The sequence below is a fragment of the Drosophila elegans genome, unplaced genomic scaffold (genome assembly GCF_018152505.1).
Source record: "Drosophila elegans isolate 14027-0461.03 unplaced genomic scaffold, ASM1815250v1 contig_476, whole genome shotgun sequence".
NCBI classification, from domain to species: Eukaryota; Metazoa; Arthropoda; class Insecta; order Diptera; family Drosophilidae; genus Drosophila; species Drosophila elegans.
Window position 1 is genome coordinate 3,547,480 of NW_024545863.1, and position 14,157 is coordinate 3,561,636.

Sequence of the window (14,157 nt, forward strand, 5' to 3'; positions counted from 1 at the left end):
ATTATTTTCGAAAAGCGGGTTGGATTACGAGAAATTGTTAAGCGTAAGTGAACGATTAGTGTATTGAGTTTTCAGACACTGTAAGTTACACCCATATTATGAGGCTTTACTTGTTGACTTACAACAAAAAAATATACATATTTTTCTTCCTCTTCCCCTTTTTTGAAGAAGGGTGCGAATTTTATTTACATTTTGTGTGCCAGCGAGCTGCAACGAGAAGGGTCGATCACCTTACAGTGCCATTTTCCTCAAAATCAACACGATAAGCAAGTAGTCAGTTGAGTATTGTGCCGGCAGTCAGAGCGAGTGGATCACGCGTCCGAGACGTACGTATTTTTAATTTACAAAGCAGCGTTGGCAGCGATCGTTGAGATCAAGAAATAATACACAATACATACAAAAAATGAAAAGATTGTTACATAATAAAAAAAAAAGTTCTCCATAACTTATATTATATTGGCTTGCAATCTATAAGAGACACATATTATCTATCTAAGCAAACTTACAATTTTCTTGATAGATATAGATAAGATTAGGAAAATGCCTGTTTTAATAGGCTCTCTTTTAAAGCACAAACAAACATTTGTCAAGGCCAGCCATCCAAAAAGCTAATTTTAAAATCTATCAAAACCTATAGGTATAAAATATTTCTGGTTTTCAGATTTCCATACTTGAAGAACATACCAAGGAACAATGTCGAAAAAGTAAGTGTGATCTGTTCTATAATCTGGAACTATTCAGATTGTTATTTATAATCCATAGTACGGCTAAATTGGCCAATCCGAATTTGGAAACCATGCCCTCTGATTTTTTGTACCACCTGGACATAAACGTGGCTAATACCAAAGACACCAGTGATATTCAGCAAAGGTTTGGCGATGTCAGGGTAAGTCAGTGGAATTTTATATACATTCACTGACTCTAGGGAGTTTTTGCAGGTGATCTGCACGGGTGGAACCGCTTCGCGGATGCGGGAGTTAGCCCTATATATGCGGAAGGTTCTCGGGATCGCGGATACCAGTGATCCAGTAGACTTGTGCGAGCGTGGCCATCGGTATGCCATGTTCAAAGTGGGTCCGGTACTGTGCGTCAGCCACGGCGTTGGCTCCTCGACATTCAGTGTGGTGTTGCACGAGCTGCTTAAGTTGGTCAAGTACGCCCGTTGCCAGGATCCAGTCTTTCTGCGAATTGGCACCTGCGGAGGAATAGGAGTTCCACCCGGTACAGTTGTGGTCACCAAGGATGCATTTAATGGCCTGCTGCGCAATGAACATGAGATCGTAAGTAATGTACAAGAATTCGAAAGCTTGCATAAATTATTAAAAATGGGATAATATAATCCCAAAAATTATTAAATTAAATATTTTGTTACAAAATGTATATAAAAACTGTTATTAGTCTATTTTCGGAGATAGTTTACAAGAGAACATCATAATTGTTTTCAGTGGATTGACTTTCAAATTTTATTTTACAGGCCATTCTCGGACAGCGAGTGGTGCGACCGGCTCAGTTTCCCGAGGACGTGATCAAGAACATTTTGGCATATGGTGCTGATCCTAACGACGGTTTCCAGACCATAAGTGCCAACACAATGGGAACAGATTGTTTCTACGAGGGTAAGTGCTGCTTTCGTTTCCACGAATCGCCGATGCTCATTGTAAATTGCTGTCTTTCAGGTCAAGGACGTACCGATGGCGCAATTTGCGAGTACACTGACGAGGACAAGATGGCATTTCTGCAGAAGTGCCATGACCTGGGAATCCGTAACATCGAAATGGAGGCCAGCATGTTCGCCTCGGTGACCCAAAAAGTGGGGGTCAAGGCGGGCGATGTCTGCGTGACTCTGGTCAATCGCCTGGCAGGCGATCAGGTGAGAGGAAAATCAAACACTTTTAAACCGTCAACTGAAATCGATTTCCCCTCAGGTCACCATCACCATGGATCAAAAACACGATTTCGAGCAGCGACCCTTCCTAGTCGTTGGGCGCTACATTAAGAAACTTCTGCAGCAATAGCTCTGCCCTTTTCAATTATTCATTTTATATTTTTATATACCCCAAGCACATTTAATGAAAATAAAAATCGCATTTAAATTTCCTGGATTAGAAGCTTATTGCTATCGTTGAGGTTGTCCTGTGGCAAACGCAACATGGTTTCCTTTGGGGATAGCGACAAAGGTGGCTTTTTGGGAGCATCACCCTTGGGAGCTTGCAACTGATTGCCCAATGCCTCGGCGGCTGAGACCAATTTGCTTTTAACCATGCGGTTCGGCTTGATCAACTCGGCTAGATCGTAATCCTTAGTGGGTGTAGTATTTGCTGCCTTGGTTGGTATTTGTTTCTTGGCCACAGGTTGTGTACTTTTCACCAACTGTTTCTTGGAATTGGAAGTTTTGAGTTCCGGCGGATCGAGCTCTTCAATTATCAGACGCGTGGCACTAGCCGGAGCCACCTCACCCAGCTGCGAAGTTAGCTTCTGCACGGAATTTTTGGCACTGACATTATCCGGCTCCAACTCCAGAACTTTCTTATAAATACTTAAGGCCTGAAAAAGAGAAACGTTTAGCTGACATTGTAAGGGCCATTAAAGTGTATCACCTCAAGCTTTTTTCCTTCGGCACAATTAGCTTCTGCCAGACGGAGGTGAGCCTTAACATTATTAGGTTCCAACTGCAGACAGGCCTGACAGTCAGTCATGGCAGAAAAGTATTTTTTTAATTTTAAATCTGTTGAGAAGATATAAGTAGTAATTTCAGGATTTTAATAAAAGATTTGAACAGTAGAGACTTACGAGATATAGCGCGATTGTTGTAGGCTCGGGCTGCGTTTTCAGGATCGTATAGTATAGCACAATTGTATTCTTCAATGGCACTGTCATACTCTTTGGCCTTAAAGTATTCATTTCCTCTCAGTCGATGTCTTAAATAAAATAAAAATTAAGCATAATGATTGTAGAGAACTCCACATTACCTACCTCTCTGCAAATTGTTCTCGCTCCAGTTGGCTTAGGTTTTTCAACTCAGTTTGGAGGCGCTCAAACAGGGAAGCCTTTTCGTTCTGCAATTCTTTCTCGTTCGCCAATTTCTGGCGGCTGGTAATCCTCTGCTCCGCCTGCTCCTTGCCGCGTTCTTCATCCAGATCCATGCGGAGTATCTCCTCGTCGGGATCGTACTTATCCCATTTTCGGTAGTCCGTTGATTTGATCCGATCATCCTTATTTTTGGTTTTGCTCTGGGTTGAAACCTTAGCAGCTGGCTTCGATGGCTCATTGCTCTGCTTGTCCAACTCAATTTTTGACAATTTGCGTACATTTGGTAGCTCCAAAACCTGTTTTTCTTTCTTAAGTTCGTTAAGAGCACTATCCTTCGTTTTTATGTCATCTGTCCATTCCTTAAAAACACAGCATCGTTGGTATACTCAATTAAAAAGAAAGATTTAAAACATACCAAAATTGGTTTCAGTTCCTTTTTGTCCAGCACATTGCTCTGCTTAATCGGCTCCTCGTAGCGAAATAACTTGCTGTCCGGCTTAAGTGCTTTCAGTTTCTCCTCCGAACATCGGAGCAGGTCCGGATAATATCCTTCCTGGCCGGAGCGCAGGATGTGCACGATTTTCTCCATTTCCCGTGCATTTGTACATTTTTCCACATAGGCGAAATCCAGATGGTGAATTGGCATGTCATATTTCTCCAAAAGAGATTTCTTCTTTTCTGTTTCCATTTTTTGTTTTTCCGACTCTGCACTGTGAAACAAATATAATAACTTGACTTGACTTGTGTATATCGATCAAACAAATATTTTCATTCCGTTTACCGGCTTGCTTGGCAACTAATTATTTGTAGTAGCAGTTTTGGGAGTTTATAATTCTCCCAGTTTTGCTTAAAAATAAGTTTTCTACTTATATAACAAGTTTGCAAAAGCTTTTTTAAAATATTTGTGTACAGGAATCTTGACACAAATGTCCGAGCTCCTTTTGCTGATGATTTGGTGATGATTTGGTGATGATTTGGTGATGATTTGCTTTACCGATAAGCCCCAATGACCTGTCCATGTTTAAATCATCACCTTTTCATCAACAGCAATGATTTTTCCGCGATGAATCATCAGTGAAAAGCTGATGAACAGTTTATATGCGTTTATATACATTTAATTTACATGTAAGACCCAAACCGCTGCTTCGCAACTTTGGGAAATTTTTAAAGAGCATTAAATATACATTCAATAAAGAAAAATACTACGATCAACTTGGTGTTTGGTTTGTAAGGTTGGCGATTATACAGTCAACTTTATAAAGAGTTCTGATAATACAAAGCGACAGAATGAGGGGAAGTGCAAATGTATCTTTACTCTGAAAACAAACAACAGTTTATCCAAGATAGAATGAATCAGAGAATGTATCACCATCAGCTAACACTGAAAATATAGAAAAATAAACATTATTATATTTATTATAATTTCATTAAGGTTAAAATCGGTCCCAATAATCTATTTTTAGAATACCCAATTGTTTTACCGCCTTCAACCCCCACCTTAAACACCACCAGAATAGCAAAAAGTGTGCCAGCGGCAAAAAACTGGGTTTTAGCAGCTGTCTCTGTATCAAGGTTCTATGGTGTAATGGTTAGCACTCTGGACTTTGAATCCAGCGATCCGAGTTCAAATCTCGGTAGAACCTTCTCAAAGAATATATTTTTGTTTTTTTTAATTATTATTTTTTTTTGCTTATAATATTATTATGATAATTACTAGTTTTAATTATCTAATTTTATATCGAGAAATCCAAATTTTGCTCCTGTTGTCATGGTGGCGGTATTTGTTTAGTTTTGCGCCAGCCTGACAACGCGGTTCTATGGTGTAATGGTTAGCACTCTGGACTTTGAATCCAGCGATCCGAGTTCAAATCTCGGTAGAACCTAAATTAAATTTTTTTTTATATTTTAATTTAAATTAGTTGACTGTTAAATGAAAAGGAATGTATACATTTTCTGTCATGTTTCATATTTATTTTATATCTTACAGTACAATAAAAAGTGAAATACATTTTATAAAAATGAAAAATAAATGTATTTATTTGGTCAACTACCTAAATTTATTAACTTCATGTTGTTTCTTCTGCAAGACACATATTATATTGTATATTTGACGCTTTGCCTCAATAAGCAAATCATCATTCAAGACGGCTAACTCCTTTTTCACAAACTGACTGAATTCTTCGGCAGCATTTTCTTTTTCAATATGAGACGATATTAAGGGCTTGATCTCCTCTTCCTGGTCTAATATTTCAATAGAGACTGTGCAGCTGCTCGGATCGGGAGCAATTAAAGAACAATCTATGCTGGACGCGGGAGAGCAAGGCTGAATGCTATCTTCGAAAGCATTAACAACAGAATCATTTGAGTGTGACGGCTCGGTCTCGGGCTCTAGTTTCGGCTCCATTTCTTTAAACCAATCGGAATCCTCTTCTGAGCCGCTATTACTACTCGGCTCGGGAAATGGCTCCAACTTAGCGAAATCCACAGGACTCAGCATCCGTGCAATTTTAAAATAGTGAACCCACTCGGATTTATCTCCTACAGTATCTCGCTGGGTTCTGCAATGAAACTGGATGAATTACAAATTCTTTAAACGATTTAAAGGCTCTTACCTAAACGAGCGCGTGAGTGATTCAATTTTAGATTTTATATCACCCGGCAATATGTGAAGGCCGAGCTCCTGAAGCTCATTGTGCATGTCCTTGTAAACATCCATTTTCTTCCTCCCACTTTGTATATGAGTGACGAACTTTTCCCAGACTTCAACAAATATGTTTTCCTCCGCCGGCTGCCAAGCTCTTCGAGCTCTCATACGCGTTCTGGTCGTATTGCTGAATCTTTTCCTTTTCTTCTTCGATTGGGGCTTTTCCTCGTCGTCAAAAAAGTGTGCAGCACTCGCCTCCAGGAAGATGGCATTAAAGGGTGCCTCTTTACAAAAAAAAAGAATGAGTTTATAATATTAAAAACATTTTTTGACTTCGTACCGGATTCGCTTTGGGCTTCCGCGTGGTCATTTATATAAACAGAGCTACGAGTGACGTCTGAAATCGATAGAATCAATGATTAGTATGTGATTTTTAATTGAATTCGAATCGATTCTCACGAGAGCTCTTTGGGGGCTGCGTATAATCCTTCCATTCCATATCCTTGCCATCTTTGCAAGTACCATTCACTATAATAGCCATCGTGTCGAAGTGCCGCCAAATATTCGAGGTATCTTTTTCGTCGGAGTGTAACAAACTGGAATCAGAAAATGTTCAAACCAATTCTCTACTAAACAGCTGTATATACTGACTTGAAATATTTTCGTTTTAAAGACTCCATTTTAGACTTGATGCCGTGGGCGCTGATTTCTACGCCTACTTCTCGAAAATACGGCTCCAGTTCCGTATAGGTTTCCGTCAATTTCTTGCCAGGAGCAAACAGATGCAGGTTGTGCACCCAGATGTCGATGAATCTGTCCTCCTCGGAAGCCAGCCACTTTCGTCTGGAGGACACTAAATGGAAAAAGGTAAGGATTGAGTATGTTTGACGGATACTGTATCTGAAAGGAACGTCAGTTGGATTTCCTGACTATCTAACATTTTTGTCCTTAGTTAACCTAATAGTCTGTTTAGTATTTTCATACTACTTATTCAAATACATTTAATATACTGAAACAAGACGGAACTTACTTTTAAAGCGAGTTTTGTTTTGTTTACAATTATTTAGTTAATGGTATGACCGTACTAGGGGGCGCAGGAAACCCTGAAAACATGGATTAGGGTTGCCATATAAATACAACAATTTTTTTAACTTGAGATCAATTTTTGAATCGTTTAAATATAGCTGATAGAATAAACCCCTTTTATTTTCAACCATTAATCTAATAAAAAAAGACATTTAAAACATTTTTTACATCAAAGTTCAGTGTGGCCATACTAACCAGGCCCAAAAATCCCAAATGGCAGCCATACCAGGGCCTCATAAATTTTGCCATTACAGTTTATCGGCCGCCAAATTCAAAAATCCGTAGACACATCCGAATCAATAAAAGAAGTCAAGTTTTGAATAAAATTAAATACATAGTTTATTTAAATGTTTAGTGTAAGCTTTAAAACTTATTTACATGGTTGTGCAGCAGCGATACAAGTAATGCATTAAGGACACTCAGTTTCAATATCTTTCTAAGATCGAAGCTTATCTTCCATGTTCTTCCCAGGGGCCATTAAAGACCATGATTGGATCGACTACAAAATAGATTTTTGGTTCACTTAGTGCTAGATTGATTCACTTAGGATCTAAAGGTGTACGAAAGTATAGTACTTGACAATCATAATTATACAGATAATACAGATTTTTTACAAGCATAATTGGATATATCGCGGCAGAGATTTGTATTGTAGACTAAAACTGATGCCTGATGTGATGAACTATGTATTTTCCGGTTGATTTCTATTTTTAGTAGGAACGTTGCAGAGCAATGCCAAAGAAGCAGAAAAAGCGCGACTTACTAATAAATAAATATACAATTGCAAAAAGTAAGTCGGTTACCTAAATTATGCTGGCTAACTTACACGTTTATATCACTTTTCGCAAATAATTCGTTCCATAAAATTAATTTGAGGCCTTCGCACGAATACAAATAATGGTAATAATTACAGTAACTAAATCGCATATTTGGTTGAAATCAATGTGAGTGTTCCCCAAGTATTCGCCGATGTTGATCTAGAAGATGTTGATCTCGAACTCGCTGACGATGCCCTCGAGGAAGCTCTTGAGGCTGTGGTAGGAGTGACTGTGCCAGTGGATATTATTGCTGACCTGCTCCAGGGCCAAGACGATGGCCGATTCCACAGCTTTGAGGCCCAGTTTCCGGCAGGTGTCGGCCAAGTCCAGAAGCTGGTGCTTGTGGTAGTCCTTGTTCATGTAGATGGTCAGCGACTTGATCATCTCGGACAGAGTGGAGAAGCCATCGCCGTAACTTTGAGTGGAATGGTAACAAATTAATATCAAAGGAATTGGGAAATTGCTATACAACACTTACTATTCAGCAATCTCCTTGATATTGCTCTGCAAGAAGTCAAAGGCTATCTCATGACCAATGGCATTGGAGGCCACTGTCCTGAAGGCCAAGGCTCCATCCTGTTTTAGTATTCCCGAAGTGGGATTGATGGTCATATTTAGGTACCTTTAAAGTGGGTAAAAGTCAGTCATTGAAATTGGGAGGGTAGCGTCTTGGGCACTCACTTGGAAAGCAGCCAGGGCTTTGTGGTGCAGCCCAGCGAGGTCAGTATCTCCTCCTTCTCCGAGGCACTCGTGGTTTTCTTGTACTGCTTATAGGCGAAGTACCATTCTGCGGAAGATCCCTCTGCCAGGGCGGTGCAGTAGATCACTGACTTCAGATTTGGCTTGATGCTATAGGTTGAATAAAAAGTTATCAATCAGAAGGAGTCCCCTTTTTACTTTTTGGTAAAAACTTACGGATTCTTTTTGGGATCCTTCATCCAGTCGCGGAACTTTCTCTGCGCCACTTGAGTGCACCGATCATAATTGAATTTGCAGGCAAAGTAAGCCACCAAAGCGCGATGTTTTAGTTGCAGGTGGGACTCGTTGTCCGGCTCATTCAAACCATAATGATCAAAGGCGGGTGTCACAATGAACTTCATAAAGGCCTGATTTGGAAAAAAAATTAATAAAATAAGTAGCCCTAATCTGAGCAAGTATAAATAATGCATTACCCTAAATGTCTCATAGGCAGGCTCCCTCTTCAGATTGTTTATGAGATAGTTTAGGCCAGGTTTGGCGGCACTCCACAGCAACTCATCACTCACAGCATTATATAGCTCCATGAGGAAGGTCAATCTATGCGGAAATCAAATTGCCAAAAGGTATGTTAAATAAATTTCAGCAAAATAACAGACGTTTTAGTTGCAAAAAGAAAGTAAAACAGTAAAACAAAAAATGTAGTTACACTATCTACATGTTTTGTACTCAATTTAATTTTAACAAAATGTTTTGACTTCATTCATTGCGATTTTTAGTATTTGTAATGTAAAACAATTAAAACCTTTTAATAATTTTAATTTAAATATTTTCGGAATTGATTTTAATTTATAAAAATTTGAATTTCAATTTAAACCATTTTTAACTTAACCGATATGCATTTAACTCAAATAGGAACTATTTGAAGTATATTTTTTTGCTGCTCTAATCATGCAACCAAATAATTGTATGACTTAATATTTAATTTTATTATTAATTGTAAAATTTAGGTCTCAATAGTCAAATATTTATTTTTACTATTCTATTTCTTTGTCAGTGCACCTGAAACTTTAGCTTCTTTCCTACTTCTGTGTTATTTTTCTGTGACCAAACTCACGGTATGTCGTACGAGAGGTACTCCGCCTGCGAAAGGTGCAGGGCATCGTCCAGCAACTGCGCCCTTGTGATCGTGGGCAGCGAGCCGAACTTCCTCTTGAGGGCCAGCCAGGAGGTCATGTCGTAGTTGACCCGGTAGTAGCCCTGCCGGTTGAGATTCAGATAGACCACGTTCTCGCTGTTGTTGCTGCTCGCGAAGACGTTGGTCACGATGAGGTCCTCCTCGTCCTGGCTCCTCATCCAGTGGCTGGGTATGTTGTCGCCCTTGTGCAGCCCCTCGGTTTCAAAGGTGATGGGTATGAACCAGCTGCTCAGGTCCGCCGGATTCTTGGAGGGCAGCAGGTAGCGCTCCTGGCGCAGAGCCAGATCCATGCCACGTCGCTCCACAGTGACCACCGGATAGCCCGGCTGGGTGATCCACGAGTCCATGATCTCCTTGACATTCAGGTCCTTGGGCAAGGTGCCCTCCGCGTGGCCATGCTGCGTGAGTATGGCCCACAGATCGTCCCTGTCCATGTTCTCGTAGGCGTACTTCTTCAGCAGATCCCGAGTGGCCGAGCGGAAGGCCACGTCGCCCACAATCGAGTTGAGCATGCGCAGCAGAATGGTGCCCTTGGAGTAGCTGATCGGATCGAAGATGCGGCGCACATCGTTGGTGGAGCGCACATCGAAGGAGATGGCGTGCGAGGTGTTGTCCGCATCGTGCTCCATCGACTCCTTGAACTCCAGTGTTGTCAGGGTGTCCATGATCTGGAACTCTGGGTGCGAGTGCTCCAGGGCCTTGTAACTCATGTAGCAGGCGAAGCCCTCCTTTAGCCAGAGATCGTCCCACCACTTGGGCGTCACCAGGTTGCCGAACCACTGGTGGGCCAATTCGTGGGCAATGATCTGGGCGACGTACTGCATGTGCTCCGAGGAGGAGGCCAGCTCCTGGTCCTCGGGCACCAGAAGCGCCGAGTCCCGGAAGGTAATCAGTCCCCAATTCTCCATTGCTCCGAATCCAAAGTCCGGAACAGAGACTAGATCAATCTTGGGCAGCTTGTTCTTCACGCCAAAGTAGTCCTCGTAATATGGCAGGAACTTTCGCACCATCTTATAGGCATAGTGGGTCATGTCCACGAACGTCGGTCGCGTCCATATCTCCACGCGGGGGCTCATCTCACTGTCCAGAGCGGCATAGCGGGAGTCCACCATGTTGGACACGATGAAGGCCACCAGATAGGTGGGCATCTTGGGCGTGGTCATGAAGTCATCCCTCACATAGCCACGGCGATAGCGACTGCTGTGCGACTTGGGCATGTTGGACAGGGCCATCTTGTACTGGTTGCTCCTCACGATGCTGACCGAGAAGTTGGCCTTCATGTCGGGACGATCGAAGCAGGGAAAGGCTCGCCGGGCATCGATGGGCGAGAACTGAGTGCTGATCACCCATCTGGAAGGGAAAATAAAATATAAAATATAAAATAGTTTTCTTGAGTTCGGGGGAGCTACTTACTCTTCCTTCCTGGTGTCTGGATTGATGTAGCTGGTCTTGTACACGCCCTGCAGTGTGTCCGTCACCTGGCTGATGAAGTCCAGGCTGAGCAGCAACTTCAACTGGGTTTCTTCGGCCAAGGCCTTGTCCAAACTGATGACAAAGGTGGCATTGTCATCCCCATAGTCGCTGTCGAACTCCAACTCCTGCTCCTCGCTGCCATTGTTTGCCTGCTTAGAAAGCGGTGCACGGATCACCCGGACATTGGAGATACTGATATTATGCACATCCAGCACGATGGGCTCCCAGCTGGTCACCTTGGCCACATCCCGCTCGATCTCGATGGTCAGGCTGCCGTTGCTGGCCGATGCCTCCACACTGGGCTCAATCAGCAGGCTGCAAGAAAAAAGGTGGGTAGTATCATATACTTTAGTGGGTATCATAAAAATAGCCAGGGAAGTGAATGCCAGAGCTAAACACTCGCGTTCAGGTGAAATGCAAATGGCTGCCAAAAATGTCAGGTCGTTCCCATCAAAAGTGCCAATCAATCAATCAGTCGCCAAGAGGGCAGGCCCGAGCAGATTGCAGACCAGCAGCAAACATGTGTGTTTGGCACCCAATCGACGGGGGCAATGCAATCCACACTGCGATCTGCCTCGAGCTTCGGACGCAGCCATTAGTCCGGGATGGCGGCAAATGAAATGCACGCCATCGGAAGCCGCATCAGCAATCAAATCAAAGCAAACAAGAAGCGGGATAATTGTCTAGTTAACACGAATTACGAACCGCGAATGCTCTATGATTACTCAACGAATTTCAATACATTTGTTATTGCTTAATAATCAACATATCAATAAGCATGTCACGAGGACCTAGAACTTTATTATGTTGTGATTTTGTGTACAAATATGTAATGTATTATAATATACATTCTTTTTTTTTTGTTTTGTTATGTAATTTTATATATATATATATTTTTTTTTTAATCATCAACACTGTTCCATTTACTTCTCTCTTAAATATTACAATTACACACATAATATAAAATAAATAGAACTTAAACTTGTTGACTAACCCCATGAAGTTAGAGTAATGCCCATAGATTGAATATCAGTTTCCCCACCCCACTCATTCTGCACAAATGCCAAGAATGCCGCAGACCCGCTGGCAGATGCAGCCACTCGCAGACCCATCCTCCAGTCTCGAGCTCCAGGGCCTCAACTCCTAACCATTCGCCAATCTAGAATCCCCTGGGTTCGGGCTTTGCGCCTAGTTGCAATTAATTGAGCCGATTGGCTTACAATGCGTGTGCTGGGGGCAACCAGGAAGCGAGCTTCGAGATGCGAGTAGTAGTATAAGTAGTATCTACCAGATACTGGTCAACACTGTTGCTTTGATCGGCAGCTGCAAAATCACTTGCCATCGATCCGCTCCAGTGGCAATACTCTGCTGTATGCTGCACTTGCCGCCATCCATCAAGAATCGACTTGATGCCCCTGGTTGGCAACCACTCTGGGAGTTTTAGAGGCTGCGTGCCGTGCTCAAATTAATGCCCAGCTTGGGCTTTCTGTGTCAATTATAATTAATGCAAGCGGCTGCCGAGGAGCCGCACATCTTCAGTGGGCAAAGTATCTTTCTATCTGGCCATCTATCTGGCGCATTATGTCATGACGACTGTCGGCGTGCGTTAATTCTTTCCTCAGATCTGTGCCGCATCTTCGGCGGAGTGTGACCGATGGATGGGTAAATGGATGAACGTTTCGATGGGTAGGCTCAACCGATTTCCAATGGCCATCTCCTGCGGTGTCCTAAACAAGTTTTTACCCCGTTTACGAGTAGCTGACTGGTGTCCACTTTGTTACACGGCGACTACTGAACTGCGACGGCTCCAATCCTTGACCCACTTTGGGTCATAGAAATAGAAAAGTAAACGTGTGCCCACGACCCCAGAAAAGTGACGTCAATGAGGTTGGTTTTGGGGTGGATGCGAGTGGAGAAGTTTGCCAAGGATAAATATAAAGGGTCGGCGACTGTGTAGCGCCATTTATGAGATGGGCTTTGAATAAGTTTCCTCCATTAAGCCAATACAAGCAATTGGTTTCCCATCTCATAAGGAATCCTTAGAAAATAGTAAACTACTGAACAATGTGAAACAACACAGAACATAGAAATGTTCCTCTTGGGAATTGTTTACTTTTTCTTCAGTGCCAAATCGCACAATTTAAATAATTCTTCAGCTTTAATTTGTCTTTCAATAACAGAACAAGGACTTCCCCAAAGAGTTTAAATTTTAAAATATAAAAAAACTATATATAACAAAAGAATTAAAAAACTTACTGGAATCAAATCTTTTAACAAGATGCTAAACTCTTTTTTCTATTAACTTGTGTCTGACTTAATATAATTGCTTTTAATTGGTTATACTGATTTGGATTTTAATTTCTGTAATTTTTATGCAAAAACAACAACTATCAGCAGTCCCTTTTAGAAATGTTGTGATTGCATTTTCTAATCTTTTCACAGCTTTTAAACAATTATGTTGTTAAACAATTAAGCTATCAGACTAATTCCTCTGACAGACATTTCTCTAAACTTGTCAAAACACAACTTGATAGAAGCGTTTTGGTTTAACAAATTGATCTAGTGACAGCAAAAAGAGCCGGAAATGCTGGAAAATCTGAGTGAGCAATTTGAGTGTCAGTTGCATTGCATCTTCGTTTGAATTGAAATGCGAGCACTCAGAGCAATTTAAACAGAAGTGGGGAAACTCGGCGCGTGTTTGGTTTAATTTGCATTAAGAGCAATTGGCGGCTAAGTGGCAAATTGCTTGACTCACCTGTAGTGGAGTGGACGCCATCCTTCGTAGAGTTTTAGTGGACGATTGGTGGGCTTGGTGCTGTTATCTTCGACATCCACTGATGGCGGTACCTCTGGAATATCACCCACTTTCGGATCCACCATCTTTAGTTCGGGCCGGGGAGTGGCTCTCGTCGTGGACGGGGACAAGGTCGTAGTGGTTGTAGGTGTAGTACTAGTGGGCGTGGGGGATGGCGTAGGCGTGGTCAAGGGCGGGGGCGGTGGAGAATTCATGCTCACCCAGCCGGCAGTTTGGATAGGCGTGGCATTCACATCGGAATGATCGGAGGTGATGCAACTGCGAACAAGGATACAAATCAGTTTGGGTTGGTTTTATGCAAAGTGCTCGGGTCACACCCAATTCTCAAATTTGTGACCCTTCCACACCTCAAAATGCGTTGGCTTGTGAGGCAAAGGAAACGCATAAACTGCTTTCA

General features: G+C 42.1%; 4 protein-coding genes and 2 non-coding genes across 10 annotated transcripts in view; 3 read left to right on the plus strand and 3 right to left on the minus strand.

Moving 5' to 3' along the window:
* The first annotated feature begins 263 nt into the window (after positions 1–263).
* On the plus strand, positions 264–2,097 carry LOC108149014 (uridine phosphorylase 1). The gene is made up of 7 exons (XM_017276360.2): positions 264–326; positions 662–704; positions 763–886; positions 939–1,280; positions 1,475–1,616; positions 1,677–1,870; positions 1,926–2,097. Exons 2-7 carry the CDS (start codon positions 694–696, stop codon positions 2,013–2,015), a joined length of 903 nt encoding a protein of 300 aa, XP_017131849.1. The 5' UTR covers positions 264–326; positions 662–693; the 3' UTR covers positions 2,016–2,097.
* On the minus strand, positions 2,019–3,920 carry LOC108149013 (sperm-associated antigen 1). Its single transcript, XM_017276359.2, has 5 exons — positions 3,446–3,920; positions 2,974–3,389; positions 2,791–2,918; positions 2,598–2,725; positions 2,019–2,544 (listed from the first exon to the last, which is right to left on the minus strand). The coding sequence occupies exons 1-5, from the start codon at positions 3,716–3,718 to the stop codon at positions 2,089–2,091; spliced, it is 1,401 nt and encodes a 466-aa protein (XP_017131848.1). The 5' UTR covers positions 3,719–3,920; the 3' UTR covers positions 2,019–2,088.
* Positions 3,921–4,601: 681 nt separating this feature from the next.
* Trnaq-uug lies at positions 4,602–4,673 on the plus strand. Its single transcript has one exon. It is a non-coding gene; the product is annotated as a tRNA-Gln (tRNA).
* A 168-nt stretch (positions 4,674–4,841) lies between these two features.
* Trnaq-uug lies at positions 4,842–4,913 on the plus strand. The gene has a single exon. It is a non-coding gene; the product is annotated as a tRNA-Gln (tRNA).
* A 125-nt stretch (positions 4,914–5,038) lies between these two features.
* Positions 5,039–6,766, minus strand: LOC108148727. The gene is made up of 6 exons (XM_017275905.2): positions 6,705–6,766; positions 6,326–6,527; positions 6,134–6,270; positions 6,015–6,071; positions 5,643–5,958; positions 5,039–5,588 (listed from the first exon to the last, which is right to left on the minus strand). Coding segments are annotated over exons 1-6 (1,224 nt in total). The 5' UTR covers positions 6,706–6,766; the 3' UTR covers positions 5,039–5,077.
* Positions 6,767–7,074: 308 nt separating this feature from the next.
* The window catches only part of LOC108148725 (aminopeptidase N), a 31,077-nt gene continuing 23,994 nt past the window's right edge, over positions 7,075–14,157 (minus strand). For all 5 annotated transcript variants that reach the window (XM_017275899.2, XM_017275903.2, XM_017275901.2 and 2 more), the window contains 8 exons: positions 13,701–14,018; positions 10,886–11,260; positions 9,392–10,822; positions 8,751–8,874; positions 8,494–8,684; positions 8,260–8,427; positions 8,057–8,200; positions 7,075–7,993 (listed from right to left, as the gene is read on the minus strand). In XM_017275899.2, coding sequence (XP_017131388.1) covers positions 7,738–7,993; positions 8,057–8,200; positions 8,260–8,427; positions 8,494–8,684; positions 8,751–8,874; positions 9,392–10,822; positions 10,886–11,260; positions 13,701–14,018 — 3,007 coding nt within the window. In that variant the 3' untranslated portion in view covers positions 7,075–7,737. The remainder of the gene's footprint in view (positions 7,994–8,056; positions 8,201–8,259; positions 8,428–8,493; positions 8,685–8,750; positions 8,875–9,391; positions 10,823–10,885; positions 11,261–13,700; positions 14,019–14,157) is intronic.

Bases quoted from the DNA above. Each gene is read 5' to 3' on its own strand.
- LOC108149013 (XM_017276359.2), bottom strand. From the start codon at position 3,718: ATGGAAACAGAAAAGAAGAAATCTCTTTTGGAGAAATATGACATGCCA. The intron at 2,726-2,790 runs GTAAGTCTCTAC...TCTTCTCAACAG, and splicing joins CAACAATCGCGCTATATCTC to ATTTAAAATTAAAAAAATAC. The intron at 2,545-2,597 runs GTGATACACTTT...TCTCTTTTTCAG, and splicing joins CCGAAGGAAAAAAGCTTGAG to GCCTTAAGTATTTATAAGAA.
- LOC108149014 (XM_017276360.2), top strand. The intron at 887-938 runs GTAAGTCAGTGG...GAGTTTTTGCAG, and splicing joins AAAGGTTTGGCGATGTCAGG to GTGATCTGCACGGGTGGAAC. The intron at 1,617-1,676 runs GTAAGTGCTGCT...GCTGTCTTTCAG, and splicing joins AACAGATTGTTTCTACGAGG to GTCAAGGACGTACCGATGGC.
- LOC108148727 (XM_017275905.2), bottom strand. The intron at 6,072-6,133 runs GTGAGAATCGAT...TATCGATTTCAG, and splicing joins GCAGCCCCCAAAGAGCTCTC to ACGTCACTCGTAGCTCTGTT. The intron at 5,589-5,642 runs GTAAGAGCCTTT...GTTTCATTGCAG, and splicing joins TCACTCACGCGCTCGTTTAG to AACCCAGCGAGATACTGTAG.